At 54.2% G+C, this 19,517-nt stretch overlaps 1 protein-coding gene across 1 annotated transcript in view; it reads right to left on the reverse strand.

The window, feature by feature from the left end:
• Positions 1-243: 243 nt before the first annotated feature.
• LOC118691923 (uncharacterized) overlaps positions 244-19,517 on the reverse strand; it is a 211,154-nt gene continuing 191,880 nt past the window's right edge. Inside the window, exons 6-7 of the mRNA XM_036391396.2 lie at positions 7,585-7,673; positions 244-2,639 (exon numbers count right to left, since the gene is read on the reverse strand). Of these exons, the coding sequence (XP_036247289.2) occupies positions 2,413-2,639; positions 7,585-7,673 (316 nt within the window). The 3' untranslated portion in view covers positions 244-2,412. The remainder of the gene's footprint in view (positions 2,640-7,584; positions 7,674-19,517) is intronic.

Here is a 19,517-nt window from a genome sequence, read left to right on the forward strand (position 1 = left end):
CCTCTGGGAGCTGCAGCTACCAACCCCATCATGTCCTCAGTCATGATCCACAGCCAGGCCACCCTCCACTCAAAGGCCTGGGTGACCAGACGATGGGGGTGCCACCAGAGCAGGCCTGGGGACACAAGACTGGGGGTGCCCCTAGAGCATCCCCACTGCTGGAGCCAGGCAGGGGCTGAACCACCCCCTGTCAGCCAGACCCCACCCGTGCCTCCCTTTTCCCACCAGAATAAACACCATTCATTCAGAAGAAACCATTTTATTATTTTTTTTTCCCAAAGAAAAAAAGCAATATAAATATTAGAGTATAAAACTTGCGTGTAACACATCGACATTGGTCTATATGGGTATAAGAAGGATATAAGCATATATATAATATATAAGTATAATTCAATATTAGACACATTGAAAGGGCAAACGTGTTTCATTTCACACACACTCGGAGCACAGACCACATGGAAAGAAGATACAGAGAAAATTGAAAATACTGATGTCCACAAGTTAGTTACTGCAATTAAAAATAACACGCCACTAAATACACGACACTCACTACGCTACCTCAGATTGCAGATTAAAAAGAAAATATAAAGACTACGATTCAGCTACAGCATTTCTAGAGGGGGGCAGGTGGCAGCTGCAGGGGACAGGGTGGGAACCGCTCCCAGTGCAGCCAGCGCCGGAGGAGGCTGGATCTGGATGGAACGTGGAGGATGCTCCTGCTGCCCTGGTTTGGGGAGGGGGCAGGGGTGGGGAGAGCCTGGCTGAAAGGGCTGGGTCTGCTTGGGTGAGTTACGTGTTAGTGATTAAAAAAGGAAAAAAACAACACCAACCCCCCTGGGAAACTCGGTGTGGCCCCTTCCGGGCCACCCCACAGCTCCTCCCCTGGCTCTGGCTACACAAAGCCCCCATCTGCCTCTCCCGGGGGCTCAGAGCTGCTTTGCTACGGGAAGCTGGCCTGGTGCTTTGGTGATGGGCACATGGAGAAACTCTAATCCTCATCCTTCCATTCTCCTTGCAGGATACGAAGCCCAAAGCCAGCGGGAGCATCACCTCCTCCTCTGGGCTGGCCCCGCGTGCCACTCCCCAGTCACTGAGCCCCGTTTTGCAGCGTCACCCCCTGCTCTTGGGTCCCTTGTCTGGATCTGGTCCCCAAACACCACCGAAACAACCATCACTTACTCAGCCACCAACTCTGCACCAAAGCCATGCACCGGCAGCTCTGCAGATCCCACCCTTTGGGCGAGACCCCAAGAACCGCCCGACCACCCCAAAGAACCTTTGGGGCCCGAACTAGAAGCAATACTGAGTTTCCCCACCCCGCCTGAGCCATCCCACCCCCTCCCACCCCTTCCCCAGGGCAGCCCGGGCGGCTGCCGGCGCGTTCACACCACGTGGGCATGCGAGGACTGTGCGGGTCCCTGGAGCTACGGCGCTAGTGCAGGTGTGAGGAGAGGGACGTGCATGCAGACACCGTGTGCAGACAGTGAAACCTCGTCCCCGTGTCCCTGGGGGACCTGGCCAGGCCTGGCCGCGGGGGAGCGAGGCTCTCTTAGCCTTAATTCCATAAGAACATCGACTGTACATATAAATATTTACTGCAAAGAAGGTTTGAGATGTGTCTGCTCTTCGGAGACCCCTAGAACCGCCGGGGCAGCTGCCGCACACCTCGGCATGCTCCTCATGAATTCCCTGACTCTCACACAGCTGGAGGGCTTTTTCCTTATCATATTTCAGGCCATTAGTGGTTACACTAAAAAAAAAAAAAATTAAAAAATGCTTAGGATGCAGCTTTGCCATATTCCCTTTGACTCATGCAATATAAACACTTTTTTTTTTTTTTTCAGATGACAGGTAAGCAGGAACTGAAGCACTCCCTACCAACTTCCAAATTCCAAAAGCCATCGCTATTCATTGACTGGGGGTGAATTTTACAAATGGAAAATTTAACAGCAAAGAACTGGAGCGTGGGCTCTAAGCTAAGAACTTCTTTTTCCTTTCCAAAAAATAGCTGAAGGGCTATAAATTAAAAGATCCACATTAAAATTATTTACACTGGGCAAAGCCGAGCACAAGCCTTGTGCCTTTCTTGGACTACCTGGGAGCAAACTGGATCCAAAGACATGGCAAAAGACCTTCCGCCCTTGCATATTCTAATACCCGAGGGATTGTATAAAACATTATTCACAGGGCACTTGTTTGTGTTGGGTTTAGATTCCGGATTGGTTTTCATCATGAGACCTGAGAGCAGCGAGCCCCTGCTCTCAGCCCTGATGATGACGAGATACATTCGCAGCATTTCCTACTTTTGCACCACAAAAAAAATTCACATTCGTCCTCCGGCCTGGGCTGTGGTTTTGGGGGAGTGCTGGAGCCGGCTGCCCTGTAGCTCTAAGGTCTCCTTTTTCTTCTTCACTACTTCTTCTCCTTCTTCCCGGATTTCTTCTTGTTGCCTCCGGCGGGGGCGGCGTTCTTGGCGTCGCGCTTGCCGGCGGCGTTGGTGAGGGTGGCGTTGCTGCCCGGGATGTACACGTTCTGCCGGTAGTCGGGGACGTGCTGCAGGGTGAACTGCGGGCCGTAGCGGGCGCTCAGCCCCATCGTGCCATTGCCGCCGCCCAGGGTCGAGTTACCGTCAGCAGCTTCTGTAGGGAACGCCGGGCAAGGGGGGAAAGACAAGGGCGGGATGTTAAAGGCAGCTGGAGACCCCCAACCCAAACCCCAACAGCCCCACAGGGTGTCAAACCCAAAGCAACATCACCTTTCAGCTCCCCACGGGGCAGCCTGGCACAGAACCCCCAGCCCAAACCTCAGCAGCCCTACAGAGTTTCAAACCCAAAGCAACATCACCTTTCAGCTCCCCACGGGGCAGCCTGGCACAGACCCCCAACCCAAACCCCAACAGCCCCACAGGGTGTCAAACCCAAAGCAACATCACCTTTCAGATCCCCACGGGGCAGCCTGGCACAGAACCCCCCCGAAACTGCCCATTACGAACATATTGTGCAGTCGCACCATTAGTGATGCATTAAAGGAAATCCAATATTTATTTATTTTTCCGCCACATTTAAAACCCTGCCCGAGGTATTTTTCTGCACACAGGTTTATTCAGGGAGCAGGACACGGGAGAGGAGAAAGAGAAAACCCCTCCCCTGCAATACCACAAAATGGCTCTAGGAAGCCGAGCACAGAGGAAATCAATGCCAGAGCGTGTCTGATGGTCCAGATCGGGGAGCAGGGGGAGGGGAAGGCGAGTTCATTCCTGTCGCTATGCAAAGCTCCAGCACGGAGCGAGCAGTGGGGAGGGGCACAGGGCCCCCCGGGATGCTGGAGACCAGATGGAGACGGGGGATGCACGGGGGCAGGGGGAGAAGGAGCACGGGGGGATGGCAGGAATGAGCGATGCTGTTGCCATGAGCTGCTGCACGATCTGCTCCAGTGCAGCTGCCTGTGCACGGCTCAGGGTGGGATCCTTCTGAAACGCTTTGCTGAAATTCAGCCTTTGTCTGAGACTGTGGCTCCCATCTCAGCCTTTGACTGCCTCGTGCTCATGGCGGGGACCAGGCTCTCCTGAAGGATGGGGACACCCAGCCAGGGCACCCAAAGGGTCCAAGGCAGAGCCCAGGGGTGCTGCTCCCTCCTTCCAGAGGCAGAGGGATTGTGAGAACAAGAAAAACAACGAGCAGAGGTGGTGGGCTGGGTCCCCTTGCGTTTCTCCTCACTCCAGACCAGCTCTGTGCTGTCTCTGCTTTCCCCTAAGCAGATGGAGGTGGCTGAGCCAGCCAGAAAGCTGGACAAAAAGCTGGACAAAAAGCTGGAGCACATCCCACCATCCCTGAAATATGGCTGTGTACACATTCCCTTTGCAGGGGTCGGAAGGATGAAGCAACTGCAGTTTGAGAAGCTGCAGCTGCTCTGTTGGAGCGGGCAGGGAGGAAAACACAGCGAGGCTGAAAACAAGAGGGATATTGTGCACTGGGGCAGGGCTGTGGGGTGCAAACAGGGAAATGCCTTTCACTTCCTGCTCTGGAAGCATTCCCCCCAGCAGAATTCTTCCACAGTCCCCATGAAATGGGTTCCAGACCCTACAGGGCTTGCAGGACATTGTGCTGGGGAGATGTGTCTGTAATTAGTGACATTTATTGCTAATCCTCCCTCGCCTTAGCAGCACAATATTTCATTAGCAACCACCTCAAGCCCCACCCATGGAGGTGTTAGAAATGACCCCCATGGGGTGGGATAACTGGAGATGTGCAGGGACCATCTCATAGGTGGACTGCTGTGAAGAGGTTTTACAACAACTTCTGTGACCCAGAGAGAAGTTTGACAAGAGGATCCATGTTTACCCCTGAAAGAATTTCCTACCAAGGTCATTGTCACAGAAACAAAGAAAGAAGGAAGGAGAAATAAGAGAAACCTGCAACTGCCTGTTCCAGTGAGCACTTTGTCTGTCTCTCGTGACCAATGAGTTAAGTGCAAACTTAGGAGTTTTGTAAGAATGTATAAAAAGAAAAAGCATGCAGGCTAGAATAAAAACAGGTCTGAAGCCTTCTGAAAATGGAGTGTGTTGCTTTGCATCGTCTCCATCTCAACTCTGACAGACTACAGCCTCCAGCCATGGGAGAATTGTTTTTTCTGGGCTGTCCCAGCTGGAGCCAGCCCAGCCAGAGGCTGGGTGCACTCGGGCACCTTCTCCTCCCTGGGGATTCCTGCCCTGTGTCCCTCCGGGGCCACCCCAGCGCTCTGAGCAGTGAAGGGCTGGGGGTGCCAGCACCACCCAAGTCCCCATGAATTAATTTGCAGTCTCAACACAGCTTCCAGCAGGGAGAAAAGGGCACTGGTGAAGTTCCCAGCCTGCCATGGGTCCCGGGTAAGGACGACTGGCTGTTTCTAGGTAACCCTGACATTAAGGCTGAAAAGAAGAGAGAACAGGAACAATGGAAGGTTATAAATGGGCACCGAGGTGCTCTTGCCAAGCAAAGCACTTGAGCTCTTGTTGCTGGAAAGGTCATGCTCAGCCTCTACCAGCAGCCTGTCATTATCCCAAACGGTCCTGAGGAGGAAAACAAGAATTTGGGCTCTGGCAAAAATAACCAGGAGTGGCTCCATCGCCCCCGGGGCAGCCCCGGAGCAGGTGTTGCTGCAGCTGCTGGTGGGGCTTTCAGGGCACCCAATATAGGGTGTCTGCCCCTGCCTGGGGGCACAAGGACCTCCCCTTTCTGCTCTCCCACCATCCCATGGCACCTCTCTAAATTCTCCCTGGAGCCAGAGTATTTTAAGGACAGGATGTCTGTCCTTGAGAGTCTGGGGTCCTGGAGCATCTGTGCTCCCTGGGCTGTCCCAGCAGCTGCCTCTGCCCATTCAGATCACTCCAAACACTGTTTTTTCATTCTGTTCCCAGCTGCAAGGCAGGAAGGTCCAGAGGAAGGAGAGAGACAGAGCCGTACAGCAAGGTCACAGCCCTGGGGGGAAAATCAGGTCCCCAGCTACTCTGTGATGGCAATTTAACCATTGGGGAAGGGATTTGATCCTCAAAGGACTGGATGGTGCAGGCCTGGCCTGGCAGGCCAGCAATGCCCCCCTGCTGAAGCCAAGGAAAACACCTGGGCCAGGGTGAGGACGCATCCAAGGCATCGCTGTGACCCACGTGTCACCCCGGAGCTCAAACTGAGCTCAGTGGGTGACAGTGAAACATAAGGATTATTTAAATGGCCAGGAAATCACACCCAGGGATGGATAGCACAAAGCTTAATGGGCAATTAGCGCTGCCCCTAATCAAAGCCTGCTCCAATCAACACTATTGGCTCAAAGAGAGAGCAGAAAGGGGACAGAGAGCAAGGGTGACACGAAAACGCTGTGCTGGAGGGAAAACTGCTGCTGGTGCCCATGCACACATCCAGCACAGAAAGGGCCCGAGCAGGATGGATGAGGCACAGCCATTATCTGCAGGAGGGATTTGATTTCCATCAGTGGACCCGAGCCGTGTGGGACAGGCTGGGACAGTGGATTGGGGAGATTTGCTGCAAATGGGCCCGGGGCTCCATCAAAGTCGGTGCTTAACCTGGAAGGGACCCGCTTAGCTCTGATCCTGGGATTGCTGGAGCAGCAGCCAGAAAAACAGCTTTACTTGCCAGCAAGGAAACCGGATCTGGAGCCACTGGGTGATGATAACCACATGCAAGCCCAAGGGCTGTTTTTCCATGGTCGTTTTTCAGAGCAAAGACACATTTTCACATTGTTCCTTTCTCTGGAGTGTAAACAACTGCCTTGCCCCAGACCTTGTCCCCCTCCCCAGCCACGGCAGCTGTCTCCTGGTGTCTGCAGAGCAGCAAAGCTCAGCTGCAGCAGCTTTCCAAGAAAGCAACACCAAAGCCATCCCTCCTCCCTCAGATTCCTTCCCTCCCAACAGCTCAAAGGAAACATCCTAAGCATTTTGCACAGGGTTTTATGGCTGTGCTTCTATTTTTAAATCAAGGGGGGGAAAGACTTGAAGGTATTTATAAATAAAGGCTCTATGAAAAGCAGGCTCTTTATCCATAGTGCTGCACAGAATGATAATTGTCCTGGTTTCACACAAAGCCATGGAGGCTGTGGCCGCGTGGGAACATCCCTCCCTGCCCAAGGCTTCTGCACAGCCATAAACCAGAACAAACCAGCCCCAAACGACCCCAAACCACCCTCCTGTGAATACAACTGCAAGGAGGCAGCAGCAGCAACCAGGGGAGGAAACCTTGGTGAGCCCATGGCTGAGCAGAGGGGCTCAGGGAGCTCCTCTGCACACAAGGTTTGTTGGGAATACTGAGTCAGGCACTCCCTGTTTCCCTTGGTCCAGCCACACACAAACTTCCAGCCTTCCCTCCTCCTCACCTCACAGCAAGTTTAATTTACTGTGACTTTCTGGAACCAAGCAGTCCATAAAACATCATCTCCAGACTGGTTCTTCCATGTAACACAACCCCAGCACAGCCAGGTGGTGTTGTTTCAGTACAAAGCAAACAAAGTTTGGGTGGAAGAAGTGTCCCTGTGTACAGGAACCAGGTGTCTCCTCTGCCTGGACCCCTCCTGACCCCTCTCTCTGCAGGGATATCAGTGCTTTTCCACCTAGATCTTTCCTGACCCCTCTCTCTGCATGGATATCAGTGCTTTTCCCCCTGGGTCCCTCCTGACCCCTCTCTCTGCATGGATATCAGTGCTTTTCCCTCTGGATCCCTCCTGACCCCTCTCTCTGCAGGGATATCAGTGCTTTTCCCTCTGGATCCCTCCTGACCCCTCTCTCTGCAGGGATATCAGTGCTTTTCCCCCTGGGTCCCTCCTGACCCCTCTCTCTGCAGGGATATCAGTGCTTTTCCACCTAGATCTTTCCTGACCCCTCTCTCTGCAGGGATATCAGTGCTTTTCCCTCTGGACCCTTCCTGACCCCTCTCTCTGCAGGGATATCAGTGCTTTTCCACCAGCTTTGGGATCTGTTGCAGCAGAACCTTTGCAGGCTAACCCAGATAAATCAGTCCCACGGCATCTCCTCTATCAGCATGACCCCAGGTGCCCCCCAGAGCAGGAGTCAGGGTTTTCCCAGGAGTGATGGACACCAACCATTGGCTGAAGCCAGGATCATGGCTTGGAGCATCTCTGTGTCAAACTGGTTGTTGGGCCAGGCTCCAGCTTCCTCTCCATTCTGGGAGCTGTGGGAAAAGAAAACAAACAGCAAGTTACTCCAGTTCAGTCAGGAGGAGTGGGCTGGACCAGTGCAGGCTTTAAATCCTCCCATAAACAGCACTCAGGGTCCATCCAGGGCCCACTTTCAGAGTGTCCATCCCTCACCAGGCTCTTGAAGAATAACCACCAAAAGCACTTGGGGACTCCATGGTGCATCCAGCAACACCTTCCTAACTCCTGCTGCCTTCAGAGGCCACAGCCAAGCATCTCATCTCCTCCAAACCCCCCCAGTGTGGAATCACAGAATGGTTTGGGTCAGAAACATGAAGATGATCTATTTCCAACCCCCTGCCATGGGATATAATGTCATCCATTGCCAAAATTACAGTGTCATATCACAAAAACTGCAGTCCCAGAGCCCCATAGGTGCATATCCACCCCTGTTTGCCCAGGTGCTCTGCCCTTCTGCAGGCTGTGAGTGGATGCACCTCTCTGTGACCGTGTTCACAGGGGTTTTTGGCTGAGGGAAGAGATGAGGATCTGACTCCATGTTTCAGAAGGCTTGATTTATTCTTTTATGATATATATTACATTAAAACTATTCTAAAAGAATAGAAGAAAGGATTTCATCAGAAGGCTGGCTAAGAATAGAATAAGAAGGAATGAATAACAAAGGTTTGTGGCTCAGCTCTCTGTCCGAGCCAGCTGACTGTGATTGGCCATTAATTAGAAACATCCAACATGGGCCAATCCCAGATGCACCTGTTTCATTCCACAGCAGCAGATAACCATTGGTTACATTTTGTTCCTGAGGCCTCTCAGCTTCTCAGAAGGAAAAATCCTGAAGAAAGGATTTTCCATAAAAGATGTCCATGACACCTCTCAAGCTCTTTCAGGTTACAACTCCATTCATGTGATGGAGGGTGAGAAAACCCCACAGTGTGGTGGGAATTTGGGTCATCACAGAGCAGCTGCCTGGCACCACAGAACCTGCTCTGAACAGAGGCCAAGCTCAGTGCTGGGGAGGCTGGAGCAGCAGGGAGAGGAGAGCAGGGAGCATCCGAGCATCTGCCTTGGCTCTCCTTGGCTGCTGGGGGTGCTGAGCACCACAGATCAGCCTGGGAGAGCTCAGGGGATGCTGAGAGACTTTGGCTGAGGAGGTTTTGTGGCTGAGGCTACAATCAGCACTCTGTGCAGGCTAACAAGCCTGGCTTTCATGTCTGCCAGGTGTCAGCTGTGCTCAGCCACTGCTCACTGCTCAGGGCTGTGCTCCCAGAGCCCCTCCAGAGCCCCCACACTTCCTCAGCATCTCACCAGCTTCCTGGGGTCCCCTCTGCTCTGTCCCTAAACGACCCCACCACTCAGATCAGCATTGTCTCCTCTCCCAGTCCCTGCTCTGACCACCCACAGCCCTTCCATCCATTGGAATGCCAGGATTTACCCCTTGGAATGCCAGGATTTACCCCTTGGCTGTGTACTGGCTCCCTTGGGATGAGGGCTGCCCTGGGAGCTCTCCTGAAGTGAGGTAGGGGAGGATGTGGGGTTGGAAAGCCCTTCCCATGAAAGGACCTTACCCCATTGCCCAGGAAAGTGTTCAAACCACCAGGCTACAAGGCATGGAGGTGCCTCCTCCACCCCTGTGGTCCCAGCCCTTATACCCAGGAGCTGCCAGACCCCAATGCCCTGCTCAGACCCCAATGCCCTGTTCAGACCCCAAGACTGCTCAGACCCCAAAACCCTGCTCAGACCCCAAATCCCTGCTGAGACCCCAACTCTGCTGAGATCCTGAAGCCCTGCTGAGATCTCAGCATCCTGTTCAGCCCCAGATCCCTGCTCAGCCCCTGAATCTCTGCCCAGCCCTGCCCTGGGGTGTCCCTGTGCCCGAGCTCTCAGCACCCTGCACGCTGCCCCTGCCAGCGCGGGCACGGCCGGTGCCAGCTCAGTGCCAGTGCTGGGCACCAGATGGGCTCCTCACGCCCTGCTGAGCATCCCCTGCCTGAGTGCCCCCTCCACCTGTGCCCTCACACACAGAACAGGCTCAATATGGGCATTTTGGAATGGGGATGGACCCGCAGGTGCTGTTCTTGAAGGTTGTTCATGCCACAGTGACCTTGGAGCTGCACCAAAGCCCTGCAAGGAGAGAAGCCTTGAATGCTCATGAGCTTTCAGCATCCCTGTGAAATCCTGCCCCATGCACAGGGTGCCCAGAGCAGCTGGGGCTGCCCCTGGATCCCTGGCAGTGTCCAAGGCCAGGCTGGATGGGGCTTGGAGCAGCCTGGGACAGTGGGAGGTGTCCCTGCCAGGGCAGGGGTGGCATGAGATGGGCTGTGAGGTCCTTTCCAACCCAAACCATTCTGGAATTCTGAATGTAAGTTCAAACTGCCATTGAAACACAATATCTGACTGTAAGGATGCTGTGCAGACACTCCCAGGTGCTCTGCACCAAATCTGGTCTTAAGCAACTCATCCAAAGATGTGCAGGACCTGAGCCAGGACCACAGGACCGTCCCTCCTGTAGGAGCACTGGGGGGTAGCACGGTCGGGATGGATGGAGATGAGAGATCTCTGCAGCCAGGTCAGGAATTTGGGGTTTATTGCAAAGGGCCTGGGGGCAGGGCCCTGCTGGGAGCTGCCAGGCACAGCTCAGAGCAGGCCTGAGAGAAGAGAGGGGCAGAAAGGATGAGAGGGTGAGAGAGTAAAAGGGTAAGAGAGTAAAAGGGGTAAGAGAGTAAAAGGGGTAAGAGAGTAAAAGGGTAAGAGAGCGAGGTTCCCGTTACAATACAATAAATCTTCTGTGTTGAATATTCTCATTCTCACTAACCAATCCAGTACAAGATACAAATCCTATAGCATTTCCATACAGCCTATAAGAATCATTACATTACCATCCTGTGTTACATTTTAAACCCTAAAAACTCCTCTTTGGGCCCCTCTGCCAAGCTGGCAGGGTCTGCTCTGACCCTTGGGCCTGTCTGCAAGCAGAGGGTGTTGTTCCATCAAAAGGGGATCACCTTCAGCTGGCCACACCATTGTTTTCCCATTGTTCAGTAACTGAGGTATCTCAAAGCTTGCTTTCATTTCAATCTCGCTTATAGTTTCCATATTCTCAAAATCTTTTGCCAGACAATCATATTTTTAAGGCTTTCCTGTTTCACCTTCCCCAACACCTCCCCTTCTGGATCCCGTGCCTGAGCCGTCCCCAGCCGGGCACAGGGCGCTGCTCTCACACCAGTTCATCTTTGGGGGATGCAAATGAGCACTAATGGAGCAGAGGCTGCCCCGGCAGGACCCTGCAGGCAGCATCCTGAAATCCCTGCACATCCCGGGGCATCCCGGGCACCATTTCCAGCCCTCCTGCACGCCAGGGGTGGTGGCAGAGTTTGAAAACACCAGAAGTGAGGCGTGCTCCCCTCCCAGATTGATTCCTCCGTGATGGGTGTGCCGAGACCCCCCCATGCCAGGACAAGGTGGGGACAGCCCTGGGGCTGCAGTGACCTGTTAATGGCACAAACTGGCTGGGAATAGAGCCCCGGGCTAGATCCAATAAAGGACTTGGGAACCTGAACTCCACTGCAAACCAGAGCCCATTCAGGCTCCCGTTAACCCCAGCAGCTCCTGCCCCTCACCCAGATGCAAGACGAGGCTCCCAGGTTTTTCAGGGCTTCAGGAAAGCTGCTCAGAAACATCCCTGAGCCTCCCAGCCGCTGATCCTGCCTCTGGGAGCTGCCCTGATGTGTGGGTGGTACCCAGAGATGGGGGGAGAGAAAGCACAATAAATACCAAATACATTTTGGTTTTTTTTTTTTTTTTAAGTGTAGTATTCCAGTGGTTTGAACTCTGCTGTGAAATCAGAGGCTCAGGTTCAACTCCTTCTTTGATGTGGCAGTGCCAGCATCACATTTCCCACTTCCCAAAATACTCTTCCCTCCTCTTGCACCCGTCCTTCAGGCTCCCCTGTACAGACATTCCTCCAGTCAAAGCCTCTGTGTCCTACAGCACTGGGAATGCAGGAAGGAAAGGCTCACCCCGAGGTCAGGAGATTCACCTGCACCAGGACCCCCTGAGCTCCCCAGCCCCCAGCCCTTGGCCCCAGGGCTGCAGGAAGGCACAGGCAGCAGAGCTGGCACCCCTGGGCACCAGACCCGGCCAGGAATGGCTTGGAAAGGGAGGCCTGAGGGGTCGGGGTGGTCCCTGCAGGCTGGGAGGGGTCTGAGTGGCACAGCCCAACCCTCCCGAGGGGGGTGGCTGTACCAGGAGCTGTGGATCTTGCTCAGCTGTTCTAAGCTCTTGGTTTGGAGCTGAGTGTCCCAGGAAGGAGGGCTGTGCATCACCAGCCAGCTCAGCATGGGCAGCACTTCAGACCCTTCTCCTTCCTTGTGGTCTCACTGGGGGATGAGCCTCACCAGCCCCTCCACTTTGGGGGGCACCCAAAGCCCTACCTGCCCTTAATTCCCTGTGGGATCACAAAATCAGACTGGAAGAGGGGCACAAATCATAGAATCCTGCAATGGTGTGGGTTGGCAGGGTCCTTAAGGGTGCTGCAGTGCTCCTAGGTGCCACCTTCCAGGCACAAGGAGCTCCCCCAGCCTCTCCCGCCCTGCCCTGGCTCCAGTGCTCAGATCATTTTGGTGGCCCTGCTTTTGTTGCAGTGAGGAGCCCAGAATTGGGCACAGTGCTCCAGGTGTGGATCTGTGGGTGCCACGGGGGAATTGAGAGCAACTTCTTGTCCTGCTGGCTACAACCTGACCAGTAAAAGCAGTAAAAGCAGTCAGTCTCCACCACAGCAAGGGTGCACTGGTGATTCATGTTCAACCTGGCACCCTATGTCCTTTTTTTCACCCTTACTGCAGCCAGTGTTCCCAAATTTTGCACCAAGAGCCCCAAAGCTGTGTGCCTGCTCCTCATGACGCCACGTAGAAAAGCTATTTTAGAAATGCCTTAGCATTGCAAAAAGAAAAAAAAAAAAAAAGAAAAAACAAAAAAGGGCATTGAACTCACTTCTCTAAGCAGGAAATTCAAGTGTCTCAATTACTTGCAGCGCAATCATCCAGAATTCAGAGGCACAGAAAAAAAACCCAAGGGCTGTAATCTAAAAACACCCAAAAATAACTTCTCACAGTGGAGAATGCACACAGCTGATGGCCAGACCTGGCTGCCTTCCACAGCTATAGGATGGGGCTGTGAGTCACAGCTGTGAATCACTGACTCCACAATGAGCAGCCCTCCCTGCCCTGCTGCCCTGCCCGGGGTGGGCACACCCAGAGCCCCCCTGGCACTGCCACCACCCCTCCACAGCCTGGGATGCTGCTGCAGGGAGCCTGCCCGCACTGGGAGGGCTGGTTCCTATGGAAATACTCCAGGGACTGGCTGGTTTTAATACAAATGTTGTTGATTCAATAGGGTGTTTTTCTAAAAACCCATCCCCCATAGGATAGATTTTTCCTTTTTTCTTCTCTGTTCAGTTCTACTCCACACTTCAAAGCTCAGAAAAGAGCTGGCTTTCATTTTCAGGAATGCTTCCAGCATAGCTAGAACTGAGAGAAGGAATCAAAGCCACATTTGAGACAAAGCCAGGGTGCAGCATCTGCAGGGGCTCAGGGTGTGGTGGACACGGAGCACAGGCCAGGTGCTGTGTCAGGAGAGGCAGGCACAGCCTCTGCACCACCTGGGGCTGCCTTCAATAAACCTGGCTACATGGAAACCAGGGAATAACCACACAAAGGGCTTTCCATCTTCATGGAATAACCACACAAAAGGCTTTCCATCTTCATGGAATAACCACACAAAAGGCTTTCCATTTTCATGGAATAACCACACAAAAGGCTTTTTTGGCAGCCCTGCCACAGCCCCACTGCATCCCAGCACTGCCCCACTACTGAGAGCTTCCACAAGCACCCACACCAGGGGGGCACTTGGGTGCTTTGCTCATCAGCTAATTTGCAGCACCCTCAGCCATCAGGTCCCTTTTTATCTTCCACTTCCAGCACAAAATTATTCCATTTCGAGCACAGAATTATTCATTTCCTTGCGGGGTTGCCATGGAGCTCATCACTATGGCAGCCAAAGGCCTCGCAAACATTTATTTGCACAATCGCCCGATGGATTCCTGAAAAATTGTTTTCCTTGCTCTGCAGCTGGAAACACGAGTCACAGCAGCGCCACAACAAACTGGGAGAGTTTATTCGTGCCAGAGCAGTGCTGTCAGAGCCCCGGGGGATGGAGAGGGCAGCTCAGTGCCCCAGGGCACTGCGGGGTGCCTGGCAGGGCTGTGGGCAGGGCTGTGGGCAGTGCTCAGACTGGGGATTCTCCCAGGACACCCTCAGCATCCTCTCTCCTCTCTTTCTGGGGCTTTCTGGCTCCTATGGCCGTGCCCTCTCCCAGCCAGGACCTCTCCCAGCCCATGCTCCTGGCTATTCCCAGGCCAGGGGCTGTGACTGGGATTTGCTTCTCCTCCCAGCCTCTTCCCCTTTCATTCCCATTTACACGCCAGCCCCGGATGCTGCTCCCCCTTCCCCTGCGGCAGCATCCAGCCCTCCCCTCCCCACGCAGTTCCCAGAGCCAGGGGTACCTCCAAGCCCATTCCTCCAGCCCCACGCCAGAGGAGACCCTGCTCGCTGCAGGCTGTCCCCCTGCCCCATCCCCCTGTGCTCCTCTTCCTCTATCCCAGCTTCCTCCCCATCCCCCTGTGCTCCTCTTCCTCTATCCCAGCTTCCTCCCCATCCCCCTGTGCTTTTCTTTCCTCTATCCCAGCTTCCTCCCCATCCCCCTGTGCTTTTCTTTCCTCTATCCCAGCTTCCTCCCCATCCCCCTGTGCTTTTCTTTCCTCTATCCCAGCTTCCTCCCCATCCCCCGGCCCTTCTCTTCCTCTATCCCAGCTTCCTCCCCATCCCCCTGCGCTTCTCTTCCTCCTCCCCATCCCCCTCTGCCTCCCACACGCGGCTCCAGCCGGAGGCAGCAGCGGCAGGAAAATCTCAGCCTGAACATTCCCCAGCTGGCAAAGTGACAAGTGACAGGGAGCAGAGCCGGTGCTGAGCCTCCGCTGTGCTCCAGGCGTGTGGGGACACAGCCCCGAGCATGGGGACACTGCCTGAGCATGGGGACACTGCCCCGAGCCTGGGGACACTGCCTGAACATGGGGACACTGCCCCGTGCCTGGGGACACTCCCTGTGCCTGGGGACACTGTCCCAAGCATGGGGACACTGCCCAAGCCTGGGGACACTGCCCTGAGCCTGGGGACACTCCCTGAGCCTGGGGACACTGCCCAAGCCTGGGGACACTGCTCAAGCCTGGGGACACTCCCTGTGCCTGGGGACACTGCCCCGTGCCTGGGGACACTCCCTGAGCCTGGGGACACTGCCCTGAGCTTGGGGACATTCCCTGTGCCCGGGGACACTGCCCCGAGCCTGGGGACGCTCCCTGAGCCTGGGGACACAGCCCCGAGCATGGGGACACTGCCCCATCCTGGGGACACTGCCCTGAGCATGGGGACACAGCCCCGAGCATGGGGACACAGCTCAGGGCGAGCATCCCTCTGTCCCACTCCCCACGCCCGTATCCCACAGCCCCCCACCCTCCCCAGCCCCAAAAGCAGGATCAGCTCCAGAAGTGCCACCGTTCCCTTGTCCCCTGTCCCTGCTGGCCCTTCCTCCCCAGCCCCTTGGCTCATCCCAGCAGCTCCAGGGCCTGAGGGAGCCTGGGTGAAGCCCAGCTTTAGGATCATGACTTTGCAAAGATGCCACTGATAATGTTAGCGAGGAACTGTGAGTGGGGGGAGCATTTCCAGCCCCCAAAGCTGGGGAGCCTCTACATCCCAACCTGTGGAGCTGCTGGGATGCTGCTCTGCTGGATGAAGGCAGAACAAAAGCCAAAATGTTCCAAAAATGGGGCCAAGGCATCGATCCCTCTCCCTGGAACTCCTGTAACCCTCCTGAAGGAGACAGAGCCCAGACCAGTAATTATTTCCCCCAGGCCATCCTGCTACCATCCATGTCCCAGACATGCCAGGAAGGATATTTTGGGAAATTCTTTGGAAAGGTTGCTGTCCCTGTTTTTCAGAGCCATCTCTGCAGCCCACCATGGCATGTGCTCAGCTGTGCAGGAAGCAGATGGAGGGAGAAAAATTAAACTAATACACGTAGCACCTGTTAAATCACCTAAAATAGCTTTTCTATACATAAAACTGGTGATGAAAACCCTGATATTCTGGGGGCTCTCCACAGTGTGAACCACATCCCATCACCTGGATATTTCCTTTCCTCTACAAAAGACTTTACTTTTGTCCCACTTGGCAGGATCTGGAGGGTTCAGACTTTGCCATGACAAATGCAGATAAAGGGATTATTGGCCCAGAATGGTGCATAAGGGAAGGAAATACTCAGCTTAAAAGGGCTGTGTGATGTAGAAAGAAGCCCAAATACTGAATCTGCTGAGATTTCGGTTGTTTGTAGCCAAAAGGGTGGCCCCTGCAAGCAAGAGTGCTCACGGGTGGCAGAGAGGACAGCTCTGTGGTCTCCTGATTGTGGAAGGGGAGGTGGGGTGGGACAGGACACATCTCTACAAAAACCTTCAGCTTCCAATCCCAAAATCACATCAGCTCTGCAGGAAGAGGGGCAGGGAGAGGAGTTATCCAGAGAAAAGTCCTGGTCCCAGCATCAAAACAGCTCCTGCCTGCCCTGCAACCCAAATCCACTTCAAACTTGCACCCCAAGTCTGCAGCCCGTGCCCAGAGCAAAGCCAGGCTCTGAGCAGCCTCACAGTCATTTAAAAGCAGTGCTTTGTCTGTAGGGTTGATAGGAAACCCCAGTAGTTAAATCACAGCATTGCTAGGATGGAAAAGCCCTCTGAGATCATCGGGTCCAGCCATGAACCCAGCACTGACAACTCCAGCACTAACCCAGGCCCCAGGTGCTGCATCTGCACAACTTTCAAATCCCCTCAGGGACAGAGACTCCAGCTCTGCCCTGGTATCTGTTCCTACTCCTGACCACCCTTTCAGAGAAGAAATTTTCCCAATATCCAATCTTAACCTTCCCTGGTGCAAACTGAGACCTTTTCCTGCTCCTGTCCCTGTTCCCTGGAGCACAGCCCGGCCCCCCCGGCTGTGCCCTCCTGGCAGGAGCTGTGCAGAGCCACAAGGCCCCCTGAGCCTCCTTTGCTCCAGGCTGAGCCCCTGCCCAGCTCCCTCAGCCTCTCCTGGGGCTCCAGCCCCTTCCCAGCTCCGTTCCCTGCCCTGGACACGCTCCAGCCCCTCCAAGCCATGAAGCTCTCAGTCGTCTTCAATCTTTTCTGTTCCACAACCCACCAGGTCAAACCTGGCAGATAAAACAGTCTGGCCCTTCCTGGGCTTCTGTGGTTCCCTTCAAGGTGTTTGCTGAGCAAAAGCCACAGGAGCAGGCTGGGGACTGGTGTGGGCTTCATCACTGGACACAAACAACCACCCCAAATACTCCCCAAAAAGACTTCACTCCCAGGCTCCCCAGGATGTGGCAGAAGTTGGGTGATTTGAGCTGTTCAGCCCCAAGGATTTGTTTGGCAGGGGGAAATCCCCTTCAGAGCAGAGCTCCTTCACTGGCACAGCTCCTCCTGCACTCAGAGTCACAGCCCACATTAAACACAGCAGCTCTCACTCTTAGGAGAACACTGTCACTTAGATTAGGGCTGTAACCCTTCAAAGCAATGCCCTCAAATAGAATTCCAGAGGCTGCTGTGATTTTTTCAGGCTGCAGGGCTCCACTCACACCTTCCCCATGCCTTGGGGAGGCAGCTGACAGCAGCTCCACACTGCACATGCTGCAGGAGTTGTGGAGGAATCACTACTCAACACTGAACAGGCAAACAAACACAACCCAGTCAGAAAAAGCTGGAATTTTAGCCCAGAGACTGTTACAACTTTATAATTCACCCAGAATGGGAATGGGTGAATTGCAGAATGTGTGGAACCACACCTGGCAAAGCAAATACCACTGCTGGCTTAACCCTGGGGTGTGTTTGGGATGGCAATGTGAGATTGTAATTATTTCCTAAACTTCCCACAGGGGCACTTCCTTCTGCTGCTCCTCTTGCTGCTGTCAGTGAGAAGCTGCAGCCTGTCCAGCAGCTCTGCCTGTGCCCATTTCCACATTTTCCATCAATGAGCAGAAGGCAAATCCATCAGTGTTTATCTGCACAGCCCCACTGGTGCCCTGTGCTTGTAGCACCTGCTTTTGGATCTACTACAACACACACGAACTCCCAGCGTAAATTCCTCAGTGTTTACAACACCCCCAGACACCCCTGGGGCTCCTGGGTCTGCCTTGATTTATTTTTAGGAAGGATGTGGGCAAAGCCTGCAGCTGTGGCCGGTTGTCCTTCAGCTGGGTAAGCCCAGGAATGTCCATGGTTCCCCCTCTGGCCCCAGCTGCTCTGGGATGTCCCCCCCAGGCACACATGTGGGGTCAGTGTCCTGCTACACTGTCATGCACCCCAAAAACACACCCCAAGCCCCCCCTTGGCAACACCTGCATGCTTTGAGCCACAAGAACACTCCTGAGAGCTTAAAGGACTTTTCTTCATTCCTCTCCCCAGCCCCAGCACACACAGACAGCCTGTTGATAGTCCTGCAAGCCCAACTCTTGAAGTTCTTGCACAAAAACAAAACAAAGAATGAAAAAAAAAAAAAAATCCCTCTTTTCCTTCCTGGCTCTCTGTTGCTGCAGCATCTCCATGTGAGCCCCAAGCCCCTGGTTTGTGGTGGGGGATGATGGCTGGGGGCAGCCAGGGCAGCTGTGGTGCTGTTTGATAAACAAGGGAAGCCAAGTGAACATCACCATTGGCTGTGCTCAGCCAGGGAGGGGAAGCCTGGCTAGCAACAGCTTTGGGAAGCATTAACAAAGGGGGATTTAGGATTGGAGCAGACACATGGAAGGGGGCTGTGAAATGGCAACTCTGCATCTCCTCCACACGCTCTGCTCCTCCCTCCCCTGGAGTTGCCATGGATTCTCACACTGTTCCCACCTCCCTGTGAGTCCCTGCCGCTGTCTCTGGGGTGGCTCCTGCCTGCCATCTCCTCCCAGCCTGCCCACACCGCCCAGAATTGTCCTCAGCCCTGCCACAGGATGCCTCCCAGACCTGCCTCATGTCCACCTGTGAGAAACACAGAGCCCTCCCCATCCTCCAGGCAGGAAATCCTGCCTCCAGCCCGGTGTTTTCCTGAACAAATCATCACACACAGCCCCAAACAAAGAGCAGCCAGGGGCAGGCAGCACCATGAATGTACAGGGCACAACAATGAAACAAACCACAACAACAGGATGGGTCCTTTGTAGCAGCCCCAGTCCCTGCACTCTCCTCCCATACACCACCAGCGTCCTCCCACAGGGAAACCCCACAGTGATGATCCCACAGGGATCTCCTGAGATGCTGCTGGACCATTCATTTACTGCACTTTGGCCAATTCATCACTGTAATCTCTGCTAGAGCCACTGATCTGATTTACCCAGGAATGGCATCTGCTGCTTGGAATCAGTCTGGATTCGTTTCCATTTGCCCAGCGACAGCATGGGTGTGGTTTTTTTAAGAAAAACAAACCACAAACATCATTCAATTAATCATCCTATCCTCCTATTTCTGCCAAACAAGATTAATTCTGTTGTGCTCAGGTCTGCCTCGCTACCACATTTTCAGAGCATTTGTCTGAGCTCCTCTCTCCTGAGCATGTGCACCAGAGCTCTCCCGTGCTTCAGAACAAAGAGCAGATTCCCTTTGTTGTCCTGGAGCAGCAGTAATGTAGGAGATCAAGAGCTGGTCCCTGCCTCCTTGAGCTTCCCCTGTTCTGCCTGGTTCCAGGTGCCCAGAGACAAGGGGGATTCGCTGTGATGGGCAGGGCTATGTG

This window comes from Molothrus ater, chromosome 15 (genome assembly GCF_012460135.2).
Source record: "Molothrus ater isolate BHLD 08-10-18 breed brown headed cowbird chromosome 15, BPBGC_Mater_1.1, whole genome shotgun sequence".
Lineage (NCBI taxonomy): Eukaryota > Metazoa > Chordata > Aves > Passeriformes > Icteridae > Molothrus > Molothrus ater.